This window comes from Antennarius striatus, chromosome 4 (genome assembly GCF_040054535.1).
Source record: "Antennarius striatus isolate MH-2024 chromosome 4, ASM4005453v1, whole genome shotgun sequence".
NCBI classification, from domain to species: domain Eukaryota; kingdom Metazoa; phylum Chordata; class Actinopteri; order Lophiiformes; family Antennariidae; genus Antennarius; species Antennarius striatus.
This window is the reverse complement of record NC_090779.1, coordinates 10187089-10200693: the sequence shown is the minus strand read 5'-3', so window position 1 is coordinate 10200693 and position 13605 is coordinate 10187089. Positions and strand designations below refer to the sequence as shown.

General features: G+C 41.1%; 1 protein-coding gene across 2 annotated transcripts in view; it reads right to left on the bottom strand.

Moving 5' to 3' along the window:
• Positions 1-1683: 1683 nt before the first annotated feature.
• Positions 1684-13605, bottom strand: part of LOC137593904 (novel FERM domain containing protein) — a 50276-nt gene continuing 38354 nt past the window's right edge. Inside the window, exons 3-14 of one of the 2 annotated variants that reach the window (XM_068313002.1) lie at positions 13477-13519; positions 12760-12838; positions 11124-11221; positions 10424-10547; positions 9588-9675; positions 9344-9432; positions 8680-8743; positions 8489-8580; positions 7528-7602; positions 6823-6891; positions 6549-6655; positions 1684-3929 (exon numbers count right to left, since the gene is read on the bottom strand). In XM_068313002.1, coding sequence (XP_068169103.1) covers positions 3343-3929; positions 6549-6655; positions 6823-6891; positions 7528-7602; positions 8489-8580; positions 8680-8743; positions 9344-9432; positions 9588-9675; positions 10424-10547; positions 11124-11221; positions 12760-12838; positions 13477-13519 — 1515 coding nt within the window. In that variant the 3' untranslated portion in view covers positions 1684-3342. The remainder of the gene's footprint in view (positions 3930-6548; positions 6656-6822; positions 6892-7527; positions 7603-8488; positions 8581-8679; positions 8744-9343; positions 9433-9587; positions 9676-10423; positions 10548-11123; positions 11222-12759; positions 12839-13476; positions 13520-13605) is intronic. The other variant, XM_068313003.1, reaches the window with a different exon arrangement.

Genomic DNA, 13605 nt, shown 5'->3' with positions numbered 1-13605 from the left:
TTTGTACTTCTGTAGGACAGCTCTTAGGTGTGTTGTCTCTCTTGTTCTCCATTCCTTCACCTTATGTCACTTTGGTAAACTGCAGAGTTCGGATCCAGGCACATGAAACAATCTGTCACGTAACAATGAAACAGCAAAGAAAACCGCAGAACAAACATCTACACAAAGGTCTCCAAGGAAAAATACAATATGTATATTAATTTTATAGTTCCATAGCCTGTTGCGGTCACATTCTTAGAGCCAGCGCACAGCAATTTGATAATTGTCTTCCAAGAAACAGAAAGAACCTATTTAGCTCATTCATCAATGGATTTTCATATATAAAAGTTTACAAATCCTATTTTGTTGCTTTAACGGATGATTATTGCTCCTTGAATAATGCTGCCTTGTTATCTTGTTTCCTTATTGTTGCATGTTCAGAGATCGCTGTAGCTACATCGTGCTGAGAGACGGATGAAAAATACCTTTACAGACTGACCTTTAAAACATGTCCCTCTAACTCAGTCTGGCTGGACTCCTCCGTTGTGCTGACCTTTACATCAGCAAAGAAGTAATAAATATGAAGGATGAATATACAGAAGAAAAAAAAAATCCACCCATGGTACTCCACCCTCAATGAGGAAAAAATGGGCTTTGTCTTTGTATCTGTGTTAAAAAATGTTAACACAGGAAAAAAAAGCTCTTACATCACATGTATGGGATCTTTCTCACCAATATAGCTCTAAGGATTTGATACACCCTCCGCCTTTGGCTTGGGAAAAGCCTGTGATGCTCCCTCAGCAAAATGAACATGGTTTGTGAGTGACCATGAGCTACAGGAGTGGATCCAGCCACACACGCCAAAGTGCACGCTACTATGTGATCAGGACTACAACTCAGACACACAGATTACATACAGGTAGGTGCGAACAAAGAAGGTAACACAAGTGGAGCAGGTGCCGGTAGCAGTGTGGCATTTGAAAGCATGGGCCAAAAAATAAGTAACTCTGCTGTGTTTAGACCTGAAGCCACTCGAGTCCTCATGCTTCTTCCTTTCCCAATTTATCTCTTAAGCACTCAAAGGCTTTGGATATTTATTAGAGTTCTCTACCTCCTGGCTTTTCATGCCGTTCTCTTAGCCTTCCTCCTTACACTCCTTGTCTTCCATAAAGATGACTTTATGCTGTCTAAATATTCTCCTTCAATCTCGGTTCCATTCCTGCATACAGACACAGTAACACACCACCGGCACTTGGTGCAGGAGGTGGACACATGATACAAAAAAGTGATTTTACCCAGAATCCAGTTGTACTCCCTGGAGCTGTGAGTGGAAGAGTCCTGAGCCTGACCGCCAAATCAAAGGGCAGCTATTACAGTATGCACCAATACTAGCTTATTTTGGCTGGTTGTGAATAACGGGAAAAACCCAAAGACAAACGTGTCTAGAAAATGTCTAAAATTTCATACTGTCAGCCTGGACTCCATTGCTATACCACCAAAGGGATACCGTTTACTGTCAATTAATGTTTCCTTCATTTATGAAACATTTTTTTCTGTTTGGAGCTGATTAATTCCTTTCAACGATTCATCACTGATTACCAAGTTTATATAAATACACTGTAGTAAAAAAAAAAAAATTGGCCATTACCATTGTTGCCATTATTCACCAGTTTTTCAGAAAAAAGATATGTTTTTTAAGCCAACAACTGGTCCAAAATATTCATTTTTCAATTACACAAAACAAAAAAAATATGAAAATCTCCATTTGGGAGAACCTGAAACCAGAAAATGTTGATATTTTTTCCTTAAAATATGATTATTTAAATGTCTAACCAGCTCTCAGTGGATTTATTATTTCAGCTTCAATATAATTCACACATTTACGAGTGCGAAGATTCTGGGTAACATAAAAAGCTTTTAGTTTTTGCTCAGGCTCATAGTCAGTACTCCAATGTCTTCAAGTAAAATAAGATGTTCTGAAAGCTTAAAGAGTGTTTTTGGACTATTTGGGATTTGTAAAGATGTAAAAACGTCTGATTTATTTCTTTATGTTTAAAATCATCATTGTGCACTGAGGGCTGATGACTGAGTGGATATGGATAAAAACCTTGTTTTCAGTCCCTCTTTCACATGTCTATAAATTCTTCTGCCCTTACTCGAAACACAGCACTAAAAAAGGTATAGTTTAATTTTCAATAACAAAATAACATTTCAGTTCTGTTAAAATATACACGAAAAACCTGCTGTTATATATTAGGAAAGAAGGTAAATTGTACAAAAAGTACATCATTATTCGTATTCTAATAATTATAATATTGTATGATACATTAACCCAAGGACAAGGTTGATATGAAAACAAAATAAATCATAAACTCTTCATACAAAGAAATTATTGAAATTCATTGAATTTCAACTTGATGAAAAAAAAATGCTAATTAATAATGGGAAAAAACAAACAAATGAGCACATTCAGAGTACTTCAATATTAAACTCATTGCACATTAATCTAGTTTATCGTCTATTGGCGCCAGTGAATCAGCTCATCATGAATATTTCTACAGCTGCATTTTGTACTAATGGGTCACATAACCCTACTGGTATTGGTTTCTATAAAATGTAATTGTAAAAAAAAACCTTTTCACCTGTTTACTTTGTACAGCATCATATCCTAAAGTGTAATTATCTCTTAAAGCAAGACACAATATTTTAAACTGCCAACATTTTAGGACATTGTCTCAATAAAGTCATCAGTTCTTTCTCTGTTCCATCAAACTTCACTGTTGTACGCTGACTGGGATGAATTAATATCACTTATATTCCACGTCACAGCATCATCCACTCTCACATACTGTATCTTACTTCCATCTTAAAATTGACGTCACATCGACTTCCTCAGATACCATTTCCTTCGTCTCTTCATAGCTGATGTCTATGATCAATAAATAATAGATGAGGACAACATTCATCCAATTGCAACAAATGTTCCATTCCTGTGAAAGGAACTGCTCAAACATCTTCACTTCTTTGATTTCAGTTTAATTTTTTTTCCTTTGTGTTATTTGAAAAAATAAATACCTGAAATAACTTGAAATTAAAAACAGAGGAAAAAAACACACAAAAAGTCTCCTGACTTAAAAAAAAAAGAAAGAAAGCAAGCAAAATAATCAGCTTTGGGGTGGGGTTGACTCAAAGGGACAGAGAGGTCCTGGCCCGGTATTACTAGGACTGGTCCGATCTGTGTGTCTGCAGGAGAATGATGAGAGAAGCAAGGTTCACAGTTGGGACGAGGTTGTCTTCCGTCATCTGAAGTCTTAATGTCCTCCCAGACCCCCAAACGAGCTTACGAACTCTACGACCTCACTCTCACTTGTTAATGAGCAACCCGCCCACCCAGCGGAGCTTGCAGGCAAACCACCGCCTGAGGGGACAAAAGTATTCATAATGGAACTGCTCAAATTCGGGGGTTTGGCGGATATCACGTAAAAATGCAATGTCAAGGTCTGACTCGGTGAGGATGATGAGGAGGAGGAGCAAGACAAAGAGGAGTCCGATGGTCACAAGGAGCAGACGGAGGACACTTAAGACAAATTTATTCACCTGTTCCACCTCGCTGAGTGCCGAGTCCCCCCCAGCACCTTCCAGTGCAGATCTACCATCCACACCAAAATCCCCACCTTCCCCGTGAATGGGGGTACCAGCCTCGGACTCCTTCTCCTCCTCGATGCTGCAGGGCGCCCCGTTGATCTGGCGGGAGGCGGCCAGCTCAATGGTGTGCTCAGCAACCGGGGTGGGCAGGACGCTGTCGGACGGGCTGTAGGCCTCATCCGAGATCACCGCCGTCCTCTCACTGGCATCTGTGACCTGGCTCCGGGACCGTGGAATAAAGGATTCCCCGTGGGACACTGAACGCACCGGTGTGGAGTGGGCGCTGTCACGTAACGACTCCAGACCTGGTGGAGGGATTCCGGGAGGAAGAGGAGTGGGACAGACGGGAAGAAAAACACATTTTACACATGTTTTAAAGATGAATCAATATGGGGATCCCACATGACAGTATAGTACACTGTAAAAAATACAGGAAATTTCAGCTGATTTAGTAACACAACTCACACACAATTCTACAAGTAAGTTTCAAATTGATGACCTTGAGTTCATTTACCTGACTGGTTCATGCTGTTTTGTAATGTTGATGATAAAGCAATTTTTATAAAGATACTTATTTTTTCTAACAATTGACCTCTGACCCAAATGCAAAACACAATGTTGACATTATCACATTCTGAGACAACAACATTCGGACATCCTGTCCACTTTGGTAAAGATAACTACTCTTGTAGCGTAATGGATGATTAATAAATTCTCTCTGTTTTGTGCAAAATGCATAACAAATTTCACAGTTAGTTAAAATGGAGCTTCCATTCTTAACCAGACTCAGCCGACGAGGTTTCCCTCTGCGTGGTGTTATCTTTCTGCCACAAGTGCAAAGGCAGCAAGCACAAACTGTTTCAGTGCATGTGGTTAAGAAAAAGAAAAGATGAAGAACATTTTAAAAACTTTACCTTAATGTCAGTAGCTAATTTAAAATTCTCCTTAGTCCATTATTAGCAAACAATCGAAGTGTTCTGTCCTCACTGGATCAACTCAAAATATCAACTCTGGCAAGAATATATTAACTGAAGAGTAGAGATAGGCTGTTTAAAATCATAGAATTTTTTTTTTTAATCTTTATGCGTAAATAACAAGAAACATTTGTCTGTTTTCAGTAATCTTAGCAAATTCAATGCCTCAATTGTCACAACACATTAGCCACACTTCTGTTTTGTCTAATTCTAGCAGATTAAAACTCTATTGTTAACTGTAGCATCAGTTGAAGAAGTATGGTGAAACCTCACACAATTTACATCTGCTTAAAACTACCCCATGGTGAATTACTAGCAGCAGAGGTTCCAGTATAGTATGTCAGAGGCTCACTTCTCTCTGTGTCTGTGAAAATGAGCTGGGGCTGAGCCCTTGGCTGATGAGAACACAATCTCCAAAGTGTCACAGCAGCAACATTACACCTTCATATACAGAGGAGATTAAAACTCAGCATGTGGAAGCAAATCGTAAAAAGGACTTTTTTAAACAAACTGCTGGAGAAGCAGGACAGACTATTTGTAGTGTCTAAGCCTTTGCTTGACATGAAACTTCAGCCAAGTTAAGAAGAGGAGGTATAAATGCTGGATGAATGTCAACGGCCGTCTTTACTTAGTGTTGACCTGCATAAGCTTATCTTTCATTATGCTTCCATCAATAAAGTAGATAATATTTAGAGAACTCAGTTTTATATAGTGTAACACACATTAACAATACACAACACCCATGAAATAATGAGTTCTCCATTCTAAAATAAAACTTTAAAAAAATCCACTCAGCAAAAGTACCCAGCAGAAAATCCAAACATGCCTGTCCATTTGTTCCAAACTCCAGGAGCTTCACACAAGGACACCCCCCAGGGGAAAGAGACTGCTCGGTTTGAAACACACATCCATACAATGACTCTACCTGGAGGGGTGCTGGGCTGGATACAGGGCGGTGGTGAACCAGGAAGAGGGGTGGTGCTAGCAGACTCCTGCTGCCCCATCAAGGAAGGGTAGAGGGGCAGGACACCCAGGGCCTTGCCCAGCATACGAGGGCCCAGGCTAAGCACACGAACCTTCACATCCCGGTAGCAGTGGTTGATCATACGCAGGTGGACGTTCACCCGGGTGGTGATACGGATGAGACACTTCACCATGGCTACAGCAGGCACCAACACCCGTTCCTTGTAATCCTTGTCCCGGAGTCCCAGCCAGAGTCTTACTGTGTGTGTGTGTGTGTGTGTAAGGAAAGGGGGTGGGGGGGCTTCCACCTCAGCTGCAGGTTGCGGAGAGGTAAAACGGTGAGTCTCTACAATCACCAGTGCTGGCCGAGCCTAGTTTGGCCCCACCCATGGCACTGGCATACATGGAGCAGAAAATCCACAGCTATTTTCAGCTGGGGTATTAATACTTCTGTAAGACATCCAGTCAGCACACACCGAGGGTGGGAAGCGCTCGAGGCTCGCTTGAGGCCACAGGAAAGGATCCTCAATATAAACCTGCTTCTGGACTCCTTGTACGTCGGTGTATGAAGCGTTTTTATTATATACTTGAAGACGAGGTCAAAAAGTCTGACCGCAACGTTTACCACGACAGGACAGCCACCTGCCACGTCCACGTCACGCCACCTGTTCCCGCCCAGAAGCCAGCAGGTGGAGCGTTGAAGTGTCCGCTAGCACTGGCAAGAACACAAACATTCAGACACACACACCAAAGCTCTACACTGAAGTCGAGCCAGCTGATTGACGCACACACCTGCAGAATGCCCCAACAGCACTATATTAGCATGCACCGAGCTAAATGTCTCTGGTTACAGCCAGTTTGGTGCGTGTGTGTGTGTGTGTGTGTGTGTGTGTGTGTGTGTGTGTGTGTGTGTGTGTGTGTGTGTGTGTGTGTGTGTGTGTGTCGGTCAGTGGGGGACAAGCGTAGTGTTAAAACCTCAGTCTTTACCCTCCATGATGGATATGTGTACAGCCCTCCGACGGGTTCGGGGGACACTGCTGAGGCGGGGCCCGTGGGTGATGGATGGACAACTTCTGCTGGGCACCAGGCCAGCCCTGAGAAGACAAATGTAGACACACAGACATCACTGCACAGAGAGGAGGATACAAACGATAACTCACTCTGGAGCCAGTGGGTGTTGCTGATATTATGACATCAGATTGGTGGAAGGAAAAGGAAAAAGGAAGCCTTGATGAAGAGCATTCTGAGTTTACAACCCTACCTGTGTATTTCTGGGGGTTCACGTTTGATTTTGGCGCTCTGCTCCATCACCTCTTTTGCCACGCGTCCACTGTTAAAAAACACAGAGATATAACCAGATACTCTAGTCTCATCCAAACCCACCAAAGCCATGGATTCTGAACTCATGACCGACTTGATCTAGTGGACTCAGCTGTCTGTGATTTAGCTTTAAAGAGATAAATGGACACGCAGGATAGCAGGCAAAATATTAGACCAGCTAACTAGCCTTTGTATATCAATTTTATAAACTAATTTCATGTAAGAATATCTTCTATTCGTTTGATCTCAACATTTGAATCACAAACTAATTGACTAAGAAGCTGTTTTTTTTTTTCAATCAAAAGTTCATAAGATACTTTTGTAGATGCTGATGAATTCAGTGAGATGATGTTATATAATTTGGTTGGAATGCTCCTTGAATAAAGGACAATATGTTGACCACAATGAAGGTTTCCAGCCGACAGAAGGTGATAATGCCTCATGTGATCCTGCACCCTTCACTTTGCCCTCTGTCTTGCAAGGTGTCAGTTTTGTCCTCAGAGCATCAGTTTGCTGATGTTACAGCACAGAAGGTCATAAGGCCATGTCTTTAGGGGAACGCATCACTTTACCACAGGTGCATTTGTTTTTTTCCAGTGTCCTCCCTTCCCTGTCATCAGTCATCCTGTCATGAAATACACTCTACCTGTAACGAAAGCGGCTGCCCTTGAAGAACAGGTTACTGCTGGACACAGTGCGAACCTGGCTTGACTTCTCTAGCCTGAAAAAAGAAAGAAAGAGTGAAGTAAAGTGAAAAAACAATTCCCCTTTCATTGCCATAGGAACATGCTCTGATATGATCAGACTGCTGAAGTGGGACAGTATCCTCAAACAAAGCAGGGAATGGGATCATATGCATTGATATTAAATAATGCATTCCCTCTTCTAGTACTAGAGGCACTGCGTCCCAGTCACGGCTCCATACAGTATTCAATATGTTTATATTGTCATAGTAAGTGAGACATTAATGTTTAATGTTTGATTTTGCTTTCAAGGGACTTATTTGCTTCCCTGACAGAAAATGTCCTCTTACCTCTCAGTTTTCTAGACTAAGATTTCAGTAAGTGGGAGGCTGATAAAATATCATCTATCACTGCAGGGAGTGATCAAAAGGTCTCATTATATTAGCTCCATTACTGGCCTTTCTATGCCCTCTCTCCTTCTGGATGTACATCTGCGAACACCTCACATGCACCCTTCATCACCTGAACCATCAGCCCAAATCACCCCTGCCCCCCGGGCCTCTGGGCTCACTGGCTGCTTGTTTTGCTGTTTTCCTTGTAATCACCTTTCCTGAGCAGAAGAGAGCATTGAGGACTCACACTATTATTCATTGAGACAGGGGGGGCCATATCTCATAGAGAGTGCTGAATTGCTTTTTGTCTCGTGCCAATGCACACTCCTTCACTAAAGGTGAGAGGCATCTCAAACCTCATTTTCCTGCTGATAAACAATTCTGACGGAAAGGGCTTTTAAGGACATGGAGGTACTGTAATGGTGACCAGGCACTCGGAGCTCAAAGATAAGGAGGTAACTCAATCTTGATGCTGGCCTTAAGGAGAATAAGAAAAAAAAACACTGAAATGGAAGAAAACCCACGGACTCACTTATAGAAAGCTTGATTCTCCACTCCACACTTCCACAGGTGCTTGCAGGCCTCAGGCGTTGGTGCAAAATACGTCAAAATGATCTTTTCGTCCTGCACGTTAAAAATGAGAAAACGTGCAGGAAAAATATAACAAACTGAGAGGCATCACATCACCAGTTCACTCCCACAACCAGCAGTTCATGCGCTCACCTCTCTCTGACTTGCATATATGTGGAACGTCTTGCCTTCAAATTTCAGCTTTGTCACCTCATTCCTGTCCATGAGAGAGCACAGCGATGGTCACAGATACAGCGAGCCGAAAAAGAAAGCCACAGCTTCTTTAAATATTCATGACGAAACATTTTCAGATCACGTAAACAGCCATCAGGATCAATGTTTTGCTGGCAAAACAAACGAGGCATTAAATTCCCTGCAGAACTGAAGAATGGAGGTAAACCTGAGCGCTGCTTAATGCAAACAGTACCAGAATAAGTTCTGCCAACAAAACAAGTATCTCTCCATTTGTGTGACAGGCACTTCTTTTTATAGAACGTTTTATACTGATTACATGCTGTATTACTTTTCAGTTTATAAAGAAAGAATTTTACTGCGTTCAAATCAGCAGCAGGGAATTCTAGTTTCAAGGTATTGTCCTGTGTAGCTGGAAAAATTAACCATCTGTGCAGACTCTAGCTGCTGGCTCTGACCACAGGAAGGTGCAGAGGGATGAGCGCCTGTAGAGCACCCTACATTTAGAGTCTTTTATTTAATTTAGGCTTGCAGTAAAGTTTTTGCTCCATTTACTTTCTGCAAGTATGCAAGAAGACACTCGCTCCGTGTGTCGTCTGCAGACACTGCTGCACGTTTGGCTCACCATTTGAGAAAATGAACTCTCCTGTTTCCCTGAAGCACCACAAAACCAAACGGTGTGAAAGCAAGGAAAGCTGGGTTCCCAGACACATCCTGAGAGGCGAGATAAAACACAATTTCAATCTAAATCAGACATGCATTTTACCCTGTTCTATGTAATCCAAGAGGTTGTTGAATTATTTATGATTAAATATTTATGATTAAATATTTTCTGAATCTAAATATAGTACAGTAGTGTCTAAAAAAACCTTGCATGGATGCGGATCAACACCATATGTCTCCAGCATCTGGGCTTTCTGCAGGAAATTTCGCTCTGATGTTTCAGGTGTCTGTCCACTGGGGGAGAGCAACAAAGCACAAAACGTCTGCATCAGATCACCTTCAGCATAAAACATGCTACAGGAAAAAGGTCTCAAAAGGACAAACATTCATGAGGGGAAAAAGTTAATTAACTTTCCACTGGTGTGACGAACCAACATAGAGCAGATGAAAGCAGTACAAAAAGTTATCTCACATCAACAATAAATGAGGCAAGAAAAAGAAATAATCCAGAAAATATTTAAAGCGAAAGAATGTTTTATCTCGGATTCACTGCAGGGAACTTTTTACTGAGTTGTGAAAAATGGTGGAACCACTAGTGGGCAGTAGAGTCTCATGTTTTTTTGTCCCTCTGCTCCTACAGCCTCAAACTACAGCTCTGATGATGTGTCTACCATGTTTCACTCATCATACTTCTGTCTCAACGGTAACACAAACAGGAATACATTTGGGATTAGTGTGTGAATTAATCTGCTCCTTCATCTGACACTGGAGTTAATGGTCGCACTGAAAGCCAGGCTGAGAGCCAAGAGCAATCAGAGTTATCTGAGATGATAGTGGAGAAAAGCTCTCTGTCCTCCTCTATCGGCTCAAACATTCTATCTGGACAAACCAGAACAAACAGTTGCTCATTACTGCAGTCAGTCAAACACATGTCAGACAACGTGTTGTGTTTGTTCAACAAGCATAAAACCAGGATCTGCAGGTATGTGGAAACAACAGAGAGGCAGATAATTGAGGTGCAGTATTTGATTTTGATTCTTACATCAGTTCTGTCTTGTGTATGTCTGCAATCCGCCGCTCCAGCTTCTCTGAATGTTTGGGGAAGAATTGGAATTTGGAGCTGTAACCTTCAGGATGCTTCCCAGGGTCGTAATTGCCAATCTCAGCTTGAGGACAGACAAGAAAACAAGTGAAACGTTAAACTTGTACACACACGTTTGGGAAAACATCAAGCTGAAAACCTGTGCTCAAACAAGCTGAACACATTGAGGATTATTAGCCTTCATGCTACGCTGCACTTCCTCGGATGACCCTGATGCTGATTCCTCTCTACAAGAAGAAGCTGACCAGGCAGCCCATCTTTAATTCATCAGCCCCTCCTCCAGAGGACAAGCCTCTCCTCATGCAGTGTGCTTTCTGTGACGTAAACTGTGATCCTGTGCCTCGTGTGTTTTGCTGCGTTGTGAAAGTGTGCCAGAGAATGCCATGAAACTACTTCAAAGTCTCTGTTATTGTGCACAATGCCACATCTAATAAGTTCAAATCACTTGTCACACATACAATTTGACACTGCAGGCATTTTCTTTGGAAGGCTGTACTGTAAATTCTCCAAAAGGTAATTCAGCTCATTTGCACATAATCACGTTCTACTCATTAGAGTAGTGAAATGCAGGACACGGTGAAACGGAGGTCACGAACAGAGTGCTTCGTGTAAGTCATGTCCGTCTGTCACCCTTCATTACCTTGAAGGATGTGGGCAGCCAGAACAGCTGCATCCGAGGTTTTACACAGGAGCCGGCCGTGGTAGAGGTCTCTCTTAATTTGCAGGAAGACAAGATATCTACAAAAAAATAGACAAGGACCTGAATATTAATGGCATTCACAAGACGCCCAAGTCCCTCACCGAGTTGCATTTTTCCATGAAAGAATTAAACAATAATAATGTTGAGTACAACGATAAAACAAAAAGAATGGTGAATTCATTCCTCCTTATGGTTATTTTGAATATTTCTTTTTGATTTAGCGTCAGTGGGGGTTTTGTTTTCGGGGTAAAACAGGATGGGAAGGCCTCGAGGGATGAATCCCTACTGATGCTGCGCTACACTCAAATCCTCCAGCCTAGTTTCAGCCTCAAACAACCAATACACCACTAAAGCAATACATTTACACTTTAACACTATTCTATACTGTATATTGCAATCATTATTAGAGACAGTAAGGTTATACATGAATTAAGATTATTAGAAGTCTTTTTCAGCAAATAGCTCTCTCTTTTTTAACCATCAGCCAGGGAGAGTTTCTCCCTCCTTTTTATATTATAATTTTTATACTATTATTCTTCCTTTGCACACATTTTTAACCGGAACCACATCTTGAGTCATATGCCCATTTATTGTAAATATTATATATCGCATATTTAACTTCTTTAACGGATGTTTTGCTCAACTGACAATCAATGGCAGACCAAAACCAAGAGACATGCAACGAATGTATTCTGTATATGGTAGAGGGAACATTACCAGGTGAACCTAGTGGGTGATTATTTACCGTCTCCCTCCCCTCATGGTCCACCCTCTCCATTCTCATCATCAAGTAATAACTCTCTCCTCATCACCCACAGCCATACACATACAAACACACAATATTGCACAGCTGAGCCCCCCTCCCCCACACACACACTTTTTCTCCTTTCCACTCTCAATCAGCACCTTTTGCCCTCGTCTTCTCAGTCAACCCAGTACATCATGTACACTCGACATGCGCTGCACGCTTCATGTCATTACACTTCAGAGAGAGTGTGTGGCCTCCTTTACCTCTGGCCAGTGATGAATACATCAGTAAACTGTACGTCCTATAACAGCTAAATATTCTCAGCATCATCTCCAGGCAGTGTTTTTTGTTTGTTTTTTCATCTTTATGGAAAAATTGATTTGAAAAATATTATTATGGCATAATGCCAATTAGGAAGCATTTACCAAACAGCAATATGTGCATTTAGATACAAAAAAAATCTGACATGAATGTGCATTGAATGGACTTTACATCCTCTTTCTGACTCTTCTTTGACATTCCTCTCTGCTTCAGGGCTCTTCTTGCAAACTGTGTGTTCTGTGTGACATTTATCACAGCCTTTTACACAGGGACACACTAAAGTTGTTTTATTATAAAGTACCATAATTTATGTTTTAGAGACACATTTGCCCTGTTTAATAATGCATGACTTTTACTAGATGTAAATATTGAAAACTGTCAGAGCACAGGAGATTTTCATACACTTGTCAAAAGACGGCAGCCTCCCTGTGAAATATGTCCTGTTTGTTTGAGATGAATAATTCTTATTTACTCATAGGAGGTGAAACTAACAAGTGGACCTCTCACCGGGTGATTTCCTCCTTCAGAACAGCAGGCTCCGGCGGGTAGAACTTCACTCTCAGACACATTGTGAACGGAGGCTGAGCTGAAAATGCAGAACATTGAAGAAATGGACTCCTTAAGCAATCAATCAGTCAATAGAACATTATTACCACACAGTCCTTTTTCTCCTTCATTTATTCATTCACATATTAACAAACAAATGTGTTGTTCAGCTGCACTTGACTTCAACTCTATCAAATGCACAACTGTAACAAATACGTTTATTTGTCCCTGTCGTTCATTTATTCCCCCAAAAAGAACAGAATCCAAACATTTTTGTTAATGGTTCACAGAGACATAGAAAACTAATCAGTGAAACATAAATCAGTGAAAGTGTGACATTCTTTTTGAAAATATTAAGTATAAAGTTTGGGATAATTCAGTCTCTAACAGTGCATAGCATAGCATAGCATGGTATGCTCATCTGGGGCAGTGTGTAAACTATTCCTCTGCAAAATGAATGAAAAAAAGCATATTTGCGCGCTCTCTCTCGCTTCCTCACTCTCACACTCTCTCTTCCTTCAGGCATTTTCACTGGATTGCTGACTTAATTGTTTGATGAATTATCAGTATTTGTATTATTTAATTTAGCTTATATATATACATGTTCGCCTTGTATCGACCAGGCGAGGTTTAATCATCCAGCTTCTAAAAATATAAATGAAACTCATAATCACTTACATTTCATTTGCTTTGCAATAGATTTTGTGAAATCCAACCAGTGCTGCATTGGAAAAAGCAGATATCATAAAACACATATTCATAAATTAAATATTACAAAATAAATAACACCTCAGTTATAGAAACATT